General features: G+C 58.7%; 1 protein-coding gene across 2 annotated transcripts in view; it reads left to right on the forward strand.

Moving 5' to 3' along the window:
* The window catches only part of SYT2 (synaptotagmin 2), a 95,730-nt gene extending 81,996 nt beyond the window's left edge, over window positions 1–13,734 (forward strand). For both annotated transcript variants that reach the window (XM_056110656.1, XM_056110655.1), the window contains exons 2-9: window positions 2,685–2,906; window positions 3,854–4,020; window positions 6,370–6,489; window positions 6,678–6,845; window positions 7,074–7,241; window positions 8,353–8,470; window positions 9,890–10,023; window positions 13,333–13,734. In XM_056110656.1, coding sequence (XP_055966631.1) covers window positions 2,702–2,906; window positions 3,854–4,020; window positions 6,370–6,489; window positions 6,678–6,845; window positions 7,074–7,241; window positions 8,353–8,470; window positions 9,890–10,023; window positions 13,333–13,539 — 1,287 coding nt within the window. In that variant the 5' untranslated portion in view covers window positions 2,685–2,701 and the 3' untranslated portion in view covers window positions 13,540–13,734. The remainder of the gene's footprint in view (window positions 1–2,684; window positions 2,907–3,853; window positions 4,021–6,369; window positions 6,490–6,677; window positions 6,846–7,073; window positions 7,242–8,352; window positions 8,471–9,889; window positions 10,024–13,332) is intronic.
* The last annotated feature ends 6,344 nt before the right edge of the window (window positions 13,735–20,078 follow it).

Here is a 20,078-nt window from a genome sequence, read left to right on the forward strand (position 1 = left end):
CTCCACTCCCCTTCCCCATTTCCCCTTCCTTCCCCTCATTGTTGCAGGGACTGGGGCTCACAGATGCATTTCGTTGTGGTGCTCCCCTAGAAGCACTCCTGTAGTTCAGGTGCTTTCACATAACCTCTCTGGGATGCAGTCCTCAGCTGTGGTGCTCCCACCATGCTCTACAGGGGACACACTGCCATGCTGCCCCTGACACCGGTTGCCGTGTGGCAGTGCTGGGATGCGGCTGCCAGACCCTGCTGGACATATGCGTCAGCGCCAGGGATCGAACTTCAGGCCTTGCTCTTGTAAGGCAGCTCTGTATGCCCAGGGCTCATCTCCAGGGCCCCCATGCTGCTAACAAACGCGTGTGGCCAGGGAGAGAGTGGGGCCAGGGCTGGATACCCATCCCGAGATGAGAACTGATTGTCTAGACTGAGGGTCCACGGAGCAGAGCTGAGGGAGTTAGCCTCTGGGCAGGGCTGAGAGGAGACAGGGAGAGTCTAGGCAGGGCTGAGGAGAGAAGGGGAGAGTCTAGGCAGGGCTGAGAGGAGACAGTTTAGGTCGGTTTAGGTCCTCTTTCTTGAGGGAAGTTTGGTGTACCCTGAATGCTGGAGCAGCTAAAGAGGAAAGGGACTGGGGAGGGGCTGGAGGGGAGGGGTGGGGGAGTGTGGTGAGGACATGGGGAGAGACTATACAGGGCTGAGAAGAGACGGGGAGAGTCTAGGCAGGGCTGAGCGGGAGGATAGAGATGGGGCAGGACTGAGGGGAGAGGGGAAAATCTGGGCAGGGCAGAGGGGAGACAGGGAGAGTCTGATCAGGGTTGAGGGGAGAGGGGAGAGACTGGACAGGGCTGAGGGGTGAGGGGAGAGAAGGGCAGGGCAGAGGGGAGACGGGAGAGTCTGGGCAGGGCTGAGGGGAGATGGAGAAAGTCTGGGCAGGGCTAAGGGGAGAGAGGATATGGGGAGAGTCAGAAGGGCTGAGGGAGATGGGGAGAGTCTGGGCAGGACTGAGAGGAGAGGGGACGTCTGGGCAGGGCTGAGAGGAGACAGGGAGAGTCTAGACAGGGCTGAGGAGAGAAGGGGAGAGTCTCGGCAGGGCTGAGAGGAGACAGTTTAGGTCGGTTTGGGAAGATGGCAGAGTCGGCTGTTCCTTGAGTGGCTGCAGGATTGGAGTTAAAGGAGATGCAGGAGGTGGTTCTGTTTTTGGCCATGGAGTCCGGCGCCATTCACCCTCTTTCTTTCTCTCCAGTGGCCTTGGAGAAAGGGCTCATGAGTCTGCGCCTCCATCCCTGTAGCTGTGAAAGGGAGTAATTAGGTGACTTGGATAAGGGGCTCAGCAAAGCACCTGCCCAACATGTGCGAATTTTATGGTGACTATGTTCTACCCCAGTTAAAAATATGTATTTTTATTGCTTTGTTTTGGGGCCACACCTGGCGGTGCTCAGGGCTTACTCCTAGCTCTGCACTCAGGGATCATTCCTGGCAGGGCCCAGGGGACCGTGCATGGTAGCAGGGATTCAATCTGGGTCGGCCATGGTGCAAAGCAAGCACCTGTTCTGCTGTTTTATCTCTCCAGCCCATTGGGCTTTATTATTATTTTGGGTAACATGGTGACAGCAGGGTTAATGTTCGTGGGGTGTTGTTTGTTTGTTTGTTTTGTTTGGGGGCCATACCTGGTGATGCTCAGGGGTTACTCCTGGCCCTGCACTCAGGAATTGCTCCTGGTGGTACTTGGGGACCAGATGGGATTGGGGAGGTTGAACAAAGTCGGCAGCGTGCAAGGCAAATGCCCTACCTGCTGTACTCTTACTCAAGCCCAGTGTTAGTAGTTGGGGGGATATAATGGCTGCATCTCCACCACCCCGAGTGCCAGAGCCCCTCCAGCACCGTTCTCAGGTCACCCCTTCCTCCCCCTCCCTGGTTGTCCCCTCTCAGCTACTTCAGCCTGTTGCCAGAGCTCAGTGGCTTGTTTTCATTGGCTACCATCACTCACTCCCTTGCCTGGTTTCTTTCCAGTCCAACATGGGTGAGATCATCGGGTATTCGCCCTCCTTCTCCCTTATTTTGCCGAACGCAGCACCCTCTGGTTCTATCACACAGTCATCAAAGTCAACAGTTCCTCTCTTTCTATAGCTGAATAGTATTTAATCATGCACGTACACCTCAACTTCTTTATCCGTTTGTCTGTCATTGGCCATTCGGGCTGTTTCCAGATCTTGCTCATTGTAAATATTGCTGCAGTGAACCTAGGTGTGCCTGTGTTTTTTTGAAGCCGTGTTTTTGTGTTGGGATAGATGTTACCTAATATAATGGGAAGTGGCTTTGATGTATAAGGGCATTATTATTCATAGTGTTTAGTTATTGTTTGTTTGTGGTGCTTGGGATCCAACCCAGGGCCTCAGGCATGCGAGCCAAATGCTCTTCACTCAGCCACAACCCTACTCCTTACAGTCCTGGGTTTTTGTTGCGGGGAGCACATCTGATGGTGCTCAGGGCTTACTCCTAGCTCTATGCTCAGGGGTCACTCCTGGCGTGGCTTGGGGGATCATACGGGATGCCTGCGATTGAACCCTTGCCTGATTTCTTTGACGCGTGCAAGGCAAGCATCCTGCCCGCTGTGTGATCACTCCAGCCCTAGTCTTGGGTTTGTTGAAAGTGTTTTTAATCTTTCGGACAGAACTTTCCCCTGATCTGCAGCTGTGTCCTCTGTCACCATGAGGAACATCTTCAAGAAGACCCAGGAGCCCGTTGTGGCTCCTGCTGCCACTGCCGCCACTGCTGCCACCACCACCACCACCACCACCATGCCAGTCGGGCCTGCAGATAACTCCACCGAGAGCGGGGGGCCCGGGGAGAGCAAGGAGGACATGTTCGCCAAGCTGAAGGACAAATTCTTCAACGAGATCAACAAGATCCCCCGTGAGTAGAGGTGGGCAGGGTTCTGGGGGGCTAGTTCCAGGCTGGATTCCTTGGCGAGTCCCTTCCGCAGCAGGAAGGGGAATGCAGTTTGTCAGTGATGCGGGGGGCCTGGGGACCTGTGTGCCCCAATCTCCGGGAGGAAAACATTGCTTATCATTTGGAAAACTGCAGAAGGATGAAACCAAGAGAAGACGGAAAATGCTGCCGTAGAAATCTCTATTCAATGTGTCCACTGATACTCAGAAAATGAGTGTCCTTTGGAAGGTGGAAAAGGGAAGTCCCCTGTGTCCTGAACTCAAAAGGCTGCAGACAGTAGAGGTGGCATTGGCCCAGGAGAGCAGGACTCGGGATCATGGCGAGCACCCAAGGCGCAACCCCTGTCCCCCACCCTGAAACACACACAGGATTCTAGGTCCTTGGGGACTTGTCTCTTCTGCCTCTGGGTCAGGGGCTCGAGACTGAGCATGGGGGTGTGCTGAAGCTGGGGTTCCTCCTACCCACCCCTCTTCTCTCAGGTCAGCCCTTTCTCTAGAGTAAAGGTGCCAAAATGCAGCAGAATCCAACAAAGGTGTGTCCCTCCTGTGGTTAGCAAGCGGGGCACAGAGGGCAGGCAGTGAGGGGGCAGAGAGATGGGCCAGAGGGGATTCACTCTGCGTGCAGCGAACTCAGGTTCGATCCCATAAGGTCTCCTGAGCCCCATCAGGGGTGACCCCAACTACAGCGTCAGGACTGAGTCCTAGACACCCCCACAAAAAAGCACAAATTAAAGGGAAGGGGTGAAGAAAAAAGAGAACTATAAATAAGGCCCAAAGCACAGGCACCCACGACTTTTCCTCTCAGGACCCGGGGCGTGCGTGGGCACAGGGGCCTGGGCTCTCTGCTGTGGGTGGGGTGAGGCCCACAAGGCCCAGCACTGCTGACCACAGCGTCCTTCTCCCTGCGGGCAGTGCCGCCCTGGGCGCTGATCGCCATCGCGGTGGTGGCCGGTCTCCTCATCCTCACCTGCTGCTTCTGCATCTGCAAGAAATGCTGCTGCAAGAAGAAGAAGAACAAGAAGGAGAAGGGCAAAGGCATGAAGAACGCCATGAACATGAAGGATATGAAGGGCGGCCAGGTAGGACCACGTGGGGCAGGGCACTGACGAGACTTGGCCCAGGCCGCCTGGACGCCCACAGGCTGGTCATGTGTATCTGCCTGCTTCCTCCTTCCCTCCCTCCCTTTCTTCTCCCTTCCTTCTCTCCCTCCCGCCCTCCTTCTTACCCTTCCTCCCTCCCTCCTCTCTCCCTTCCCTTCTTCCCTTCCTTCCCTCTCTCCTCCCTCCTCCCTCCCCCCTCCCTCCCTCCCTCCCTCCCTCCCTCCCTCCCTCCCTCCCTCCTTTCCTTCCTTCCTTCCTTCCTTCCTTCCTTCCCTCCTCCCTTCCTTCTTACCTCCCTTCCTCCCTCCCTTTCTTCCTCCCTGTCTCCCTCCCTCCCTTGTCATTCTGACAGGTTGGGTCCAGGGAACCGGCAGGAGAGCGGGCAGTGGCAATCCGCCCACCCATTGCACATGAGACAGGGAAGGAGGACAGCCCCTAGAGGGAGGATGAGTATGGAGCTGTAGGAAAAGATAAGACAGAGACCAGACAGACAAAGACAACCAACGGCTCTGGGAGCCTCTGCAGGGAGGAGACTCACTTTATTGCCTTCAGGCTTAGGTTTCTATACCTTGAGAGAAAAGGGAGAACAGTGGATGGACACCTTTCGAGGGAAGATTCCCTGCACAAGCCCAGGATCAGTCGAACAGGGTATTCTGGTTCCTCACTCTCCCCAGCTGTCTGGCAATTAGCTTGCCCAATGGTCCCTGACATTTTGTTTTAGACATAGTGACTGGACATTGGGTCTGGCCATTTGAGGAAGGAGGGAGGAATCACTGCTGGGAAGTCAAGGGGGGCCTGTTAGGGGAGGGGCCACCTTCCTCTCATCTGCTGGGTCAAGTCTTGGGAGCTCATCCTCGACCCCAGCTGTTCCCCCACTCATCCCCTGCAGCGCCCCATACTCCTTTCCTCCTTCCCTCCCTCCTTCTTCCTCCCTCCCTCCCTCCCTCCCTCCCTCCTTCCTTCCTTCCTTCCATTTCCCTATGCTTATTAATTTCCAATTTAATTGATGTATGAGACACTATGATTTGCTCACGATGGAGTCTCGGGCGTGTAATGTTCCCCAGCTGTCCCTTCACCAGTGTCCACTTCCCTCCCCTTGCCCAGCCAGCATCCTATTCGTCTTTTAGTTACTGTGGTTTGCAGTGCTATTACAGGGACCCATGCACAGCGTGGAAAGCACCCCCCTCCAGAGTGATCATTGCCCTTCAACGTTGTCCCCTCCCCCGTCCTGTCCCCATGACCTCACCGGCTTTAAACTGCCCCCCACCCCTTCAGCGCCTCCTCTGCTGTCTTGCGGCTTCATGGCAGGCAGCTTCTCTGCTTTCCTGTCCAGTCATCCGTCCCTCTCCACGCATCGGCGATGACTCACCCCTGCAGGGGCATTGGGAAGAATTTTATACTGACCCATAAAGGGGCTTTGCGATCACTGCTGAGTGAGGAACCTGTCGCCACTAGAAAGACACTGTTTCTGGGGGCCCATGGGGGCTGGGGGGCTGAGGGACAGTAGTTTGCAGAGACAACGTGCGGGGGAGGGGGCAAAGAGGCAGCAAGAGGACAGTGCTCCCCTCACCCTTGCCACGGCTTCAGCTAACTCGGCTGTGTGTGTGGAGGGGAGCCGGCCCTCCTGGAAAAGTCCCCGAGATCCCAGGTTACTCCCTTTAAGTCTCCAGACACCCTGAGCATGACCCTCCCCCCTCCCACCCCCCATTTACCTGAGAGCACTGGAAGGAGAGAGCCTGGTCTCGGGAGGGTGGTCTGTGCGTGCATGCAAGCGTGTGTGTGCATGTATTTGCAGGCACGCGTATACATGTGCATTCCCATATATGAGCCTTTGTGCCTGTGTGTGCATGCATGTGCAGGTGTGAGGGTGAGGGTGAGAGTGTGCATTGATTGTGTGGGTGCATGCCTGTGTTTGCAGGTGTGGATGCATCCGTGAGCGCCCGCATCCATGTGCCTGTGTGCACTAAGTGTGTTTGCAGGCATGTATGTGTACCTGTGTGGACATGTGTGTCCAAGCACACCCCAGGGAGAACCCAGGCTGGCGTGGAGGGGCTGGCCTGAGCTTCGGGTGGGGTGGACGCCTTCTCACGGCCCCTTCTTCCTTCTCTGCCCGCCTCGGTGGTTGCCTGGCTCCACGCGGGAACGGCTGCACTGCCCCCCTGGTAAGTCTTGCCCAGAGTGGGGGGAGCTACTGGGGAGGGGGCCAAAAGGGAGCAGCGTCCCACTCGCGCCCCAAGAGGCGGAGAGGCGGTGAGGGGAGAGAGGAACGCAGAGCCGCCCCGCGGCTGGGCCCCTCAGCCTGTCCCTCCTGCCCCCCAGTCCTTACAGGATGACGACGATGCGGAGACGGGCCTGACGGAGGGCGAGGGCGAGGGCGAGGGCGAGGAGGAGCCCGAGAACCTGGGCAAGCTGCAGTTCTCTCTGGACTACGACTTCCAGGCCAACCAGGTACCGGGGTCTGGGTGGTCCAGGAGCAGCTCCCGAGCCCTCTGGGCACTGCTCTGTCCGGGGAGGGGGCAGGGGCGCCCACGAGGAGGACCGGGCAGAGCTCTGCAGCGTGGGGCGCAGGGGCCCGGTTCCGTGGTCCTCGTCGGGCCCGGCCGTGGACTCAGGCGCCCACCCCGCTCTCTCCACAGCTGACCGTGGGGGTGCTGCAGGCCGCGGAGCTGCCGGCCCTGGACATGGGAGGCACCTCGGACCCTTACGTCAAAGTCTTCCTCCTTCCAGACAAGAAGAAGAAATACGAGACGAAAGTGCACCGGAAGACGCTGAACCCCGCCTTCAACGAGACCTTCACCTTCAAGGTGACGCGGGTGGGAGGTCGGGCCACCCCACCCAGCTCTGCCCATTCTGCGGGGGCCCTTGTGCCCTTGGTCCCTGGAACCAGCCTGGCCTGGACCAGGGGTGCCGCTGACTGTGGGGCTCGGAGCCACCCGCCTGCCCTTGCACTCTGCTCCCCCAGACCCCGAGTTCTTCTCCCTCAGCCCTGCAGCCCTGCACCCCCTTCTGAGCAGGCTGTGCCGTGTCCGTAGGTGCCCTACCAGGAGCTGGGGGGCAAGACCCTGGTGATGGCCATCTACGACTTCGACCGCTTCTCCAAGCATGACATCATTGGGGAGGTGAAGGTGCCCATGAACACGGTGGACCTGGGCCAGCCCATCGAGGAGTGGCGGGACCTGCAGGGCGGCGAGAAGGAGGAGGTGAGTGCAGGGCAGCGTGAGCCCCGCCCCCACAGGCCACGCCCACGCAGGACCCGCCCCACGCAGGCCCCTCCCCCACGCAGGCCCCGCCCCCACGCAGGCCCCGCCCCACATGTCCTTGCTGTTCTTGGTCAGGTAGGTCCTCAACACATTTTTTTTCGGGGGGGGGGGGGGTGTCACACCCGGCCATGCTCAGTGATTACTCCTCACTCTTGCACTCAGGAATTACTCCTGGAGGTGCTCAGGGGACCATATGGTATGCTGGGAATTGAACCCTGGTCGGTCACATGCAAGGCAAATGCCCTACCCTCTGTGCTATTGCTCCAGCCCTCAAGTGCTCCCCATATTCTGATGTCACCTGGATCCATGCATCCCTCTCACTGACTCACTTTACCCAAGGAAAACCCATGTTTGTTCTAAAGAAGTCAGCCTGAGCCTTATTCTCCCTGCGCTGTTTATTGAGCACCTGCTGTATGCACAGCACAGCCCCGTGCTGGCCAGGCAGCCTGGCCTGGGCCTCTTTGTGTGTCCAGCCCTGTGCCAGCCTCTGCCGTTCACTGTAGGACGTCCCTCCTCCTCCCCCTGGGGCTCTGGCCAGCTCCCCTGGGCCTTGGATGTGGAGAGGCAGGCAGGACTCAGGGACCCTGGGGTCTCCCCTGCCCCCAGCCATGCTAAGCCCTGGGACTCTCCCACTGGCCCTCTGCAGAAAGGGGGGGGGAGGGAGGGAGGGGGGCGCAATGACGGCCACCTAAGAAAAGGGGTGCAAAGGGCTTTGAAAATCACCTGTCCCTGCAGGTAGGGTGGCGGCGGTGGGGGGCAGTGACCCATCTTTGGAATTGACCCTGGACTGGCACCACACCCCGTTCTCACCTCCTGGAGGCCTCAGCAGGCGCCTGAGACCTGCCCCCCTCCCCCATCGCCTATCTCTCCCGCTGGGCCGCTCTCACTCTCAGGTGCTTTCTGAGCCGAGCAGCAGCAGACAAGCCCCCAGGACATGGGGAGGGGGGTGCCGAGGGGCTCTGCCCAGCGTTGAGGCGGGCATCGGCCACGTCAGGGCACAGGGACGCTCGTCCTGACGCCCCCGCCCCCGCCCTGCTTTCCCCTTGGCCAGCCAGAGAAACTGGGCGACATCTGCACTTCGCTGCGCTACGTGCCCACGGCCGGAAAGCTCACGGTCTGCATCCTGGAAGCCAAGAACCTGAAGAAGATGGACGTGGGCGGCCTCTCGGGTACGTGCAGGACCCTGCGCTGCCGCTGGGTGGTACCAGCGAGCCGCCACGGCAGAGCCGGCCCCCCACCCCTCCCCCGCGCCTTGCCTAGGGTGGGGTGCAGGACAGCCCGAGGCCACGGAGAGGGGCTCTGGCTTCCCATCCCGGCCTTGCTGAGTGTCCGCACCTCCCAGGGATTCCTTCCTGGTGCCCGTGAGCCTTGGAGGAAACGAGAGAGATTTCACTGCAGGCTGGCTCAGGAACTTGGGGTTTTACTCCCAGGGCGGGTCTCTCCTTGTGTCCCCACAATCAGGCCCTGAGAAACTCTGAAGCTGCCAGAAGGGGCGTGAGCTTCTGGTGGGTTCTAGTGGGTTCTGGCAGCTCTGGTGCCACAGGGAGTGTGTCGCCTTTGCCACTTTCTGCTCAGCCTCAGGCACTCTCCCCCGGTCGCTCTCACTGTGGGTCCTGCTGTGTGACCTGGGGTAGCCCCTTTCCCCTCTCTGGGCTTCTCTTTCTCCTTTGCAACATCAGGAGGGCTTAGTGGACTTGGGGTCAGCAATTGTTTTTCTCTGTGCCCTGCCTGGGACAGATATCCCCAAGCATTCCACCACCACCAGCACACCTCCCCGCCCCCCATTCATACATGCACAGTCACACTCTCACACTATTGCACACACAAGCACGCAAACTCACATACGCTATCGCACAAGAACACACATACACACACGTACGCACACGCACTACTGTACACGTCCACACACATCCACCCCCCCACATTCACACTGTCGCCCATACACACATTCACACACACTATTGCACAAACATACACACATTCACATACATACATAGTATTGCCCATGTATACACACACCTACCCCCACACACTCACACACAATTGTACGCATCCACACACATCCACACACTCTCACATACATCCACCTACATACACACTCTCTCACACACACACACTCACACTATCATGCACTTAACATCCATCCCCCCCACTCACACACACACACATTCGCCCGCGTACACACACATTCACATACACTATTGCATATACACACAGATCCACCCGCTCGCATGCGCGCGCACACACACACACACACACACACAGACTATTGTACACATCCACTCCCACACTCCCACACACTATCACATATATACACATATCCACTTGCACACTCCCACATTATTGTACATATCCATACACATCCACCCCCATACTCACACACACACATACCCACCCACACACTCTAGCATACTCCCACCCGCCCTCACAGCCAGCCCCTACTCAGGCTCAGGAAGAGCTCAAGGTTTCCAGGGAGGCCACACGGGGCTCAGATGGTTCCTTGGGGAGCCCCCACTGGCCCTGGAGCTGGGCGGCCTGGCCGGGAGTCCGAGCTGCCCAGTGGCTCAGGCCGGCGTGTCCCTGCACAGACCCCTACGTGAAGATCCACCTGATGCAGAACGGCAAGAGGCTCAAGAAGAAGAAGACGACGGTGAAGAAGAAGACGCTGAACCCCTACTTCAATGAGTCCTTCAGCTTCGAGATCCCCTTCGAGCAGATCCAGGTGCCCCCCCGCCCCGGGCCTTCGTCTGGTGGGGGTGGCTGGAGGGTGGGAGCTCTCCCCCAGGGACATGGAGCCCGGCTCTAGGCAGGGCCTCCTCCTGGGGCCTCACCCTGCCACCCCCTTTCCTGTAGATTTGGGGGACTATCTGCCCTGCTGGGGGAGGAGATAGGGACCCTCGGGGTTCCTCTGTCCTTCCCCAGGCCCTGTGGCCTCGGTGCCCCTCTCTTCTGTGTCCCGTAGGTGGCCTCCCATTGCCTCTGCCCCCTTCCTCCTGGCCCCCCACGGTTCCCTTTGCAGGCCTTGGAGAGGGTGTTTCCCAACACTTCTGGATCAGGGGTCGGGTCCTGGTGGCAGTCCTGAGGTCCCTCCCACAGCCTGGTGGCTGCGCTGGGAGCTGTGTCTCTCTCCTGACGGAGCTGCTCTGGCCTCTGGAGAACACTCCGCAGCCACAGTGGGCTGCCCCGCCACGTTAGCTCCTGTGAGGTAGAAGCCATGAGTCCTGGGCCGGGCCTGGCTTCGCCCTCCCTCCGTGCCCTCCGTTCCATTCACCGGGAACCCCACCCTGCACCCCATTCTCTCACTGCACTCATGCCACAGGGCAGACACAAGTGGGGGGTCAGGGAACTTAGTGAGGGCACTGCCAGGGGAGGGGGCTCGGGGAGCCGGGCACCCTGTGTCCCCTCAGCCCATCCAGCTGTCACATGGTGACAGGTGTTCATGTGTTTGTGTACCCTGAATGCTGCTCTGACCACTCCAGTCCCCCATGCCTTCTGGGCTCGGGCTCAGGCATCCAGTGGTTTCCCCCCTCCCCCACTAGCCCCCATCATTCCCTTTGTCCCCTTTCAAGCTAGTGATGGGGATTACTGTTTGCCACCAAGACTTCAGGAGACCCCTCTGGAGGGGAAGGCGCAAACTCCTGACCCATTTCCTGCCTCCTTGCTTCTCACTCTCTGCGTCGATGACCCGAGCTTGGGTTTCCCAGACACCAAAGCTACTGTCCTATTTCTGCTCCCACCAAGCTCGTCTCTCCTCCTGCCATGCTCTTGCTTCTCTCTGGAAATCGTCGTCTGTCACCTCCCCGCTGACATATGACCTCCACCCTGAGGTCCCCCGAAGCAGGGCCTCCTCCGAGTTCCGCCGCGCCACTCAGTGCTGGCAGGCTCTGAGGATACGTCTGCTGATCCAGGCAGAGGGAGGAGCACCTTTCCTCCTCTCCTCACTGCCTGCACCCAGGCATGGCGCAGTCTCCAGAAATGCCACGTGGGAGCCACAAAGGTTGTTTCTGAGGACAGCCCCCCGCCCCCCAGCCGCCCAACTGGGCCCCCTCAAGTTGAGTCTTTTTTTTTTTGCTTTTTGGGTCACACCTGCTGATGCACAGGGGTTACTCCTGGGTCTGCACTCAGGAGTTACTCCTGGCCGTGCTCAGGGGACCATCAGGGATGCTGGGAATCGAACCTGGGTCGGCCGCGTGCAAGGCAAACGCCCTACCTGCTGTGCTAGCTCTCCAGCCCCAAGTTGAATATTTTTTTTAAATAGTATCTATTTATTTAGTCACCATGGACTTATAAAGTCATTCATAATTAGGTGTCAGGCGTAGAGTGTTTCAACACTGGTCCCTTCACCACATCTGCCTCCCACTCACAGTATGCTTCTTCCAGAGGCATCCCCTCCCCACTTTAAACACTGTGGTTTATGATGTTCATGATGCTCTTGTTACAGGCATTCAGTATTCCAACCCCAATCCCACCACCACCGTCACCTTCTCTCCACCATTACCCTCCTTTTCCCAACTTTCCTCAAGCCTGCCCCAGTAGCAGACTGTGGAGTCATTTATTTTACACTGCTTGTTACCACTAAGTGGCTAATGGAATGATCAAAAAGTATCTCTAGGGGGCTGGAGCAGTAGGGCTGGAGCAGTAGTACAGAGGGTAGGGTGTTTGCCTTGCATGCGGCCCACCGGAGTTCAATCCCTCGCATCCCATATGGTCCCCCAAGCACTGCCAGGAGTAATTTCTGAGAGCATAAACCAGGAGTAACCCCTGAGCATCGCTGGCTGTGACCCAAAAAGAAAAAAAAAATGTATCTCTATAGAAAAAAATTTGTGGAAACTGTTCTATCTAATTGGGGGACATTAAGTCCTTGTCTGAGGTGAGGAATAAGCTGTTACTAAGCTGTTGCTACAAGTTAAGGTTTCTGTGTTACTGTTTCTGTTAGTTCAGATTGGTCGGCTTCTACATAACATCCCATCCAATTCCCTGCACTACTACTGGATTGTGAAATGTTTGGATATGAGTTTGGACATGTTGCTCCAGAAAATCTAGAATATGTAACCAGGCAGTCTGACGAGGCATGGCGGCAGCTCTGGGGTGTGGGAGTAGCTGCTGAGGTTCTGTTTGGGTGGAAACTGGCCCGCCCTGCCTCCAGTATTGCCCCTGAGGTCTCAGTTGGAAGGGTTGTCTGAGAAATATTTGCAGCTAGTTGATCTCTTCTGAGATTTATTTATGAGTCTCTGGAGAGGGCTGTAGATGAGCTTATGTGGTGGTGATGGTGGGGCATGGGGTGTGGCTGCAGAGGCTTCTGGAAGTACAGGGAGGTGGAGGGAGGCCGTCCATCCCCACTCTGAGAAGGCCTGAGGTTTCAGAGGTGCTTTTTTGGCTATAAATAAGTTTTTGCACTGTGGCCTATGGGCTGGAGCCATAGCACAGCGGGTAGGGCGTTTGCCCTGCACGAGGCCAACCTGGGTTCGATTCCTCTGCCCCTCTTGGAGCGCCCGGCAAGCTACTGAGAGTACCTCGCCTGCACGGCAAAGCCTGGCAAGCTCCCTGTGACGTATTTGATATGCTAAAAACAGTAACAAGAAGTCTCACAATTTGTTGTGAGACGTTACTGGTGCCCGCTCGAGCAAATGGATGAACAACGGGGCAGGACGACAGTGCTGTAGTGCTGCTATGGCTTGCAGCACCGTTGCTGATAGGATTCCATCTGTAACACTCCCGCCTCTCTGCCTCCCAGCCGAGCACATCTCGCCACCATGGACATTGCTCCCTCCCTGTCCCCACCCCACCAAGCCCGGCAGCTGCTCTGTTTCCTACTGAATTCCAGCTCCCTTTGCTGGCACTGCCCTTGGCCATTCTTTATTTCGCCATCATTTGTTGTCCAAGCTGAATCTTGTTGGTGCCATAAATAAGACGTTGTGGGGGGCCTTCTCCGACCCCTTGTTTGGAGCAGAGGTGGGTGGAGGGGGTGCTCTCTGGCCCCGGGTGACCTCCACCCTCTGGCGCCAACTCCCTTTCTTCTCTCCCTCTGCAGAAAGTCCAGGTCGTGGTCACCGTGCTGGACTACGACAAGCTGGGCAAGAACGAGGCCATCGGCAAGATCTTCGTGGGCAGCAACGCCACGGGCACGGAGCTGCGGCACTGGTCCGACATGCTGGCCAACCCCCGGAGGCCCATCGCGCAGTGGCACTCCCTCAAGCCCGAGGAGGAGGTGGACGCGCTGCTGGGCAAGAACAAGTAGGCAGGAGTGGCCGGGACGCCTCGGACACTGGCAGATGCAGAGCGACCGATACCTCAGTTCCGCAACCTCCAGGTCTTCTTCCTCCCCTCCGTTTGTGGTGGTGTCCTCGGTTTCTTCCCTTCCCCTTTCCCTCTGGAAAGACCCACTTCCTTCTGAGGGCTGTGTCGGAGAGTCCCCCCCCCGAGGTTCCAGAGAAGCCTGGCTCTTCCCTGCTGCATGCCACTACCCCCCCCCACCCCCACCCCAACACACACACACTCCCAACGCTTCACTTAAGCCTCCCCCTGAGTGAAGCCCTCTGGCGGCAGACAGCTGCAGCATTTCCTGTTTTCTGAGTGTCCTGGACCCACACCACGGTGGTACGTCCTGTTTCCCAGAGGAGGAAGGCGACCCGGCAGTGCGTGTGTGTGCAGATGCGTGGACAGGTGTGCGGGCGTGCATCCCGGGTGTGCGTGCACGTGAGCAGCTCTGAGTCCTTGGAAAGAGCCGGGGACAGTGACCTTGTGTGGAGGCTCTGTGGGGACTCTGGAACGAGCCAAGTTGACGGTCTCAGTGGGAGCGCTTCTGCTCACTCGCTCGGGGAGAGGGTTCCGAGCCGGGTCGGACTCTGGAAGCACCCTCCGCGTGGGTGGCCGTTTCGGAGACAAGCTGTGAAGCCTGGATTTGCCCAAAACTAGGACCAAACCCCTGTCCCCCATCACAAACTTCCTCCTGCCAGTCATGGTTTGCTCGACATTCGTGACAATGAACTCTGCTCGATGGGTCAGACTCGAACTCGAACCAGCAGTCCCGGGACCTCCCGCTCCTTGATGGTTAATATCAGATTCCTAAGAAACACAAACCCCATTACCCAGGAAGACAAAAAAAACAAACAAACAAAAACCTAAAAAAAACAAAAAAAACAAAACAAGAACGAGACTCCTGGGTCTCCGCCCCCTCCCCCGTGGGAAACAGACGCTTCTTCCCTTTCCTGAGTATCTGCCCCGCAGTTCATTTGCATCTGCTCCTCAGCCTGCCTTTGCTTCTGTTTTCTCTCTTTTTCATTTACGCCAAGCAGCGCTAGTGGAAACCACGTTAATGTGTAGACAGAGCCAGAGAACTTTGACAGGAAGGTTTGAATGTTCTTAGTCCCCACCGAGGTCCAGGTAAGAAGGGACGGGAATGGCAGAAGGGGAGGACTGTGGACACCAGGCACAGACTGTGTGGGACGCTCTGGGCCTCCCCCAGCTCCCTCTCGACTGCTCTCCGTTGTGGGTGGCGGAGGGGCAGCTCGACCTGGGGAACCTGTGGGGAGGCCCCGCCCCACCCTTCATCAGCAGCTTCTCTGATCCCAGCAGAGCAGGGCCTCCGTCCCACGTCCCACGTTGCTGGGAAGGGATTCCTGCCTCGTGTTCTGTTGTGTCCCATTTCCTGTCACCTTTCGTCGCCAGCATTGATAAAAAGCCATATATATGTCAGTCAAGTTTGCACTGAGTCCTCTTCCAAACCTCAGCCTGAGCGAGAGGCCCGGCACTGCGGACCCCCTGTCCCCTCTCTCATGCACGGGGCCCTAGGCCCCTGCCCATCTGTCACCATAGAAAACTCACAGCTTTCCCAAGAGCCTGTGGCACCCTCTCTCTTCTCTCTATCCCTCCTTACCCCCTCTCCCTCTCTCGCCCTCCCCCTCTTCCTCTCTCTCTCTCTCTCTCTCTCTCTCTCTCTCCCCTCCCTTCTCTCTTTCTCTCTCTCCCCCCCCCCCCAGAAAAAAAATGGCAGAAATTCCTGCCTGGCCCCAATGGGCCGCCGCCTCAGTGTGCTATGGGCACCTAAGACGGGTGGATAGCAATGGGACACCTTGAAGACCCAACAGTGTAGACGCTGCAGAGTGTCTTCCGGTGTTCTCAACAGGGAAAGAAGGGCCTTTTGGTTCTGTTCAGGGCGTGTTTACGTAGAGCAGGGCAGGCCACAGGGAGGCTGGAAGCAGGGCTCAGAGCTGCCCTCTCTCCGCCCAGGGTGCCCAGAAAGTACGTGTTTTGTACTGGCTGCGTGCACACGCGTGTCTGCGTGCCCGTGTGTGCGTGCACGTGTGTCTGCCTTTGTGTGCCACCGCCTGAAGGGAACGGCTGGGCTCTGGCAACCGCTTGGATGGAGCGCAGGTCCCCGAGACCAGAGCTGGGCGGCGAGGAGAGCAGGACTGTGGGCTCCTTCAGAACGGGGGTGTCTGCAGTGTCGCAGGTGCTGGTGTGGCCAGCAGAAGTCTCTGACTCTTTCCCGCCTGCAGAGCTGTGGGGTTCTGGTGCTTTCTCAGGGTCTTCCCATATTCCCCTCACAGCAGCCCCCAGGCCTGCCTTCCCCAAGGTCTCCCTCATGCTCATCCCGCGCCCTTTCATTCTCTGGCTTGTTCCCAGTCCACCCTCCGTGGGGGCTCTTCTCTGCCAGTGCACTGCAGCCAGCCCTCCCCCCCCAGAGCCCACCAGCCCCGCTCCATGGTGGACAGAAGGGCCGGTGGGCATCCCTGCTGCTGGAGTGCCCCAAGTTCTAGACAGGGCGGGTGTCTTGCCCTGGACCCACCTCCAGAGGGCAGCTTGAGGCGGGGTGGGGGGTGGGGGTGCGCAGGTTGCTGAGAGACAGATGCTGGGAATAGCTAACCGGGGGAGCAGTTTCCTCCCCAGGGTTCGTCTGGCCTGGGATACCCAGAGTCCCAGAGGCATTTGTCTGGGGCCCAGGCAGGAGAAAGGGCAATGGACGTGAGCGTGTGAATTCCCTACACCGAGGGCTATCCCAGACCCTCACTATGGGGAGGCCTGAGGCAGAGTGTCTGCGTATCTTGCCAGCAGGGTTCTGGGGTCTGTTTGTGAGAGCAAGCACTCACCCCAGAGTCATCCGGAGGGGAATATCATAGAGAGGAGACTTCTTAGAGGGCAGGCCCAGACCCACCCATGAATGGGGCTGGGGGCCCCCAGAAGCGTGTGTTCCCTTTCCTCCTCGAATCCTCGTCTGTTTAGACCTGCTCGCCGTGGTGACAGGCAGACGGGGCAACTTTGGAAGAGACTTCAGGAGGCAGTAAGAGGACAGGGGGCTCAGGGTCCCTCAGCACATGCAGGCCTGGAGGGGGGGCAGCAGGGAGGGGCTCCTTCCTCCCCATGACTCCCTGCCTTGTGTACCTGTGGTCGCTTCAGGATGGTCTTGCTGGCTTGGGGCCCAGGGAGAGACGGGGATTCCTCCTTCGGGGATGCAGGCAGCCCTGGGGCTGCAGGTGGTTGAGAAGCTGCCTAGGCTCAGGTGTGTGTCCATGTTCTGCTAAGATCCAATTCTGGTCACCCCGGTTTCAGTAGGAGCAAGCTGGTAGAAAGCAAGTGGGGTCTGGCATGGCCCCTGCCCCCCAGTTTATCCCCTCAGCCGGGTGGCAGGAGGTGGCAGTGAAGTAGCCCAAGGATTGATCTTGGTGTCTCAGAACCCCCATGACCTGGTCATCACACTGGGCAAATCAAAGCAGGCTGCCCAGTTTAATCTGATTTCCAGCTCAACAACCAATATATGTGACACACTAAGCTAAGAGAGATCTGCAGTGGGCCTGAGGTCCAGGTTGAACTGGGCACCTGCATTCAGCCTGGCAACCCCTCCTGACCACTTCTTCCCCCACCCCCCAGTGCCGAGAGGCCAGGGACTGGCCATGGAAATTTTCTCTGTTTTCGAGCTGCAATACTGAGAAGGGGACGCTGCAACTTGAAGACACACAAATCTACTTTTAAGCAACACACAAATCTATTTTTTAAGCAACAAGAACCTTCTGAAGCCATTTGAGCCCATTGCCCCCTCCATGTGCGTTTAGCTCTTCGAAGGTCACGTCTCCGGCCTCTGACGCGAGATGCATGCCTTGACTTCCCGTCAATAGCTGCATGGCCCAGCCCAGTCCATCTCTCACGACTCGTTGAGGCTGCTCGTTTGATGTGTGTCAGTCAAGTCTTTGTCTCCCCACCCCTGTCTCGCCCCCACCCCCACCCCGGGTGCCCCTCTGTGAGGCTGAAGCTGGCAGCGTCCTGCTCTGGCCCGGCCTGGCCAGGGGAGAGGCTGGGGGACCCAGGACGCTGGTGTCTGCTGGCCCGTCCCTGCTGCCTGCTAAGCATCCGCCTGCAGAGCAACCCCAGGCCGTGTCCGCCTGCGTCCGGTGCCCGGGAGCTTCTGTGTTCCCCGTGTGCGTGTATGCGTGTGTGCAATGCGTGAACACACATGAACATGTGTGTGCATCCATGTGTGAATGCACGTGTGGGCACATGTACGGATGTACAGTGTGCACGTCTGCATGCATGTGTACATGTGTGTGCACATATATGTGAGCATGTATGTGTGTATGCATGTGCGTGCACATGTGTGGACACACGTGTGCATGCACGTATGTGAACACAAAAGTGTGCATATGTGTTCATGTGTGCATGCATGTGTGTGCGTGTGCATGTGTGGACGCACACGTGTGCATATGTGTGCATGTGTGTGTACGTTTGTGTGAGCTCCTTCCTCCCATTGTTTGAATTAACTGAAAAGCCATAAGGGGGCCTCCTGCTGGAGACGGCTCCTCCCAGGAGCCCCCCATGTCCCTCTGACTGGCTCCCCACGAACCCTTGTCAAGGGTTCACTGGTCTCCCTCCTGCTCCTTCATCTCCTGTGTCGAGGATGGAGGGGGCCTGGCGCTTGGATGGCTCCCATGGGGGTCGGTGGTGGCTCCCTCCCTGTCCCCCCCCTCCCCCCGTGTGCCCCTCACTCTGGACCCCTCTCCTGGGGGCGCTGTGGAGGCAACCGGGGTTTTCAGGAGCAGCCGGGTCAGCGGCTCAGCCTGGCCAGGTTCCCTCTGGCCACCAGGGGTTCACAGAACCAACCCCCCACTGTGAGGTCTTGGGGTTCCCACTCGCTCCCTCCAGAAGCCTGATAGCTTCCCGCATTCGCACCTAGAGCAGGGTGGCTGGAGGTGCCAGGTCTCACCAGGGAGGGGTGTCAGGCCACACTGCGAGGACCCTCAGCGCAAGCCAGGTGAGAGTGGGGAGCGGGGTCTGGGGGCTCCCACGGCCCTAAGGCGTGGTTGATCCAGAGAGACCTGGAGCCCGCAAGCCCCCAGCCCTGCCCGCGGCTTCATGAGAGGCTCAGGCCTGTCCCCCGCAGAGTGGGGGCCTGTCGGTAAGGCTGGGGCACGCGGTGCCAGGGTGTTGATTTAGTGCAGGGGGACACGCCCCTCCTTGGCTTTCCCTCAGCACACCTGCAGCAGAGACAGAAATCGAGGCTGGGAGGGCCGAGGTGGGCCTGTGAGCCCCGAACGTGGGCCGGGCCAGAGTCTCCACCCGCTGCCTCTGCCCTCCCAACACCCTCTGCCAAGCAGCCGGCTTCTGCCCCAGCCCCACCATCCAAGGGCTTGATTTGCTGCTTCCTGAAATCCTCGGTCTGACCCTTCCGAACCAGATGCCGGGCAGACCCTGGAGTGCACTGCGCCTCCCCTGAGTCCCCCGCTCTGTCTTCACAGGAAGGACCACGTATAACCCTCCCCTGCCCATCCCCGCTTGGCAATGCTCTCCACCCCCTCCTGTGGACTCTGTTGTTCTTGTCTGATCTCTTGTCAAATTGTTATTTTGTAATGAGCTGCGTCTCCTTATTAAAGAAACTGAGCTGAAAGAAAACTGGGGGTGGGGGGTGTCTTGGTTGTTCTTGCGGGGCCCTGGGAGGGGGGGGGGGCGGGTGCTGGGCAGGGCGACTGGACCTCCGGCCTCGAGCCCAGCATGCTTCGCTTGCTTTTCCGCAGGGAGGTGGACAATGGGGCCGGGAATGTCCCTGTGAGACTGGCCCTCCATGTGGTCTGAGCCTGGTGACAGGGACGCAGAGGGGAAGTGTCACCCGGGTCCACTGTGTCCCATTGCTTCAGCTGACTCCTGAACAGAAGACCAGCGAGTGAAGGAAAGATCCGGGTTGTGGGGAGCAGCCCTGCCCGTCCCCGAAGCTGCCCCTTCCATGCTGACCAGCCACCTTGCCCAGAAGTGGTCAGGAGGGCGGCCTTGTCTGTCTGGCGAGTGGGGCCTGGGCCTGTCTGCGGGTGGGGAGGGTGTGTGTGGGAGCTCTGGTCCGCCGCTGAGTGTCCATTTGTCCTTCCTGGCCATCCCAGCACTGGGCGGGGGAAGTGCAGGCAGAGCCAGACTCCTGCAGCCCTGACAGGCCCCTGGCCCCAGGGCGAGGGGCAGGGGGCCTGTGTGCCACGGGGACTTCTGGCTGTCACCGGGTGACAGTTGGTCTCTGTGTGGCCCAGGGGACGCAGACAATGCCCTTGGAGGCCGGGAGCCCTGCCATCAGTCACGCTCCTTGGCCAGCATCCAGGACAGGCCCAAACTCTTCGCTCATGACATCACACCTGTGTACTTCGGGCTGACGGCAGGGGAGAAGAATCCCCCCGCCCCCACTCTCCTGTGCTCAGGGCCAAGCGGGTGACTGGGCACATCTGCTTGGCCAGCAGCACTGGCCGTGAGGGTGCTGAGGTCGGTTCTTCTGGATGCAGAACCAGCCCTGAATCCTGGCTGGGCAGGGCC

The sequence above is a fragment of the Sorex fumeus genome, unplaced genomic scaffold (genome assembly GCF_029834395.1).
Source record: "Sorex fumeus unplaced genomic scaffold, SorFum_2.1 ptg000010l, whole genome shotgun sequence".
Classification (NCBI taxonomy): domain Eukaryota; kingdom Metazoa; phylum Chordata; class Mammalia; order Eulipotyphla; family Soricidae; genus Sorex; species Sorex fumeus.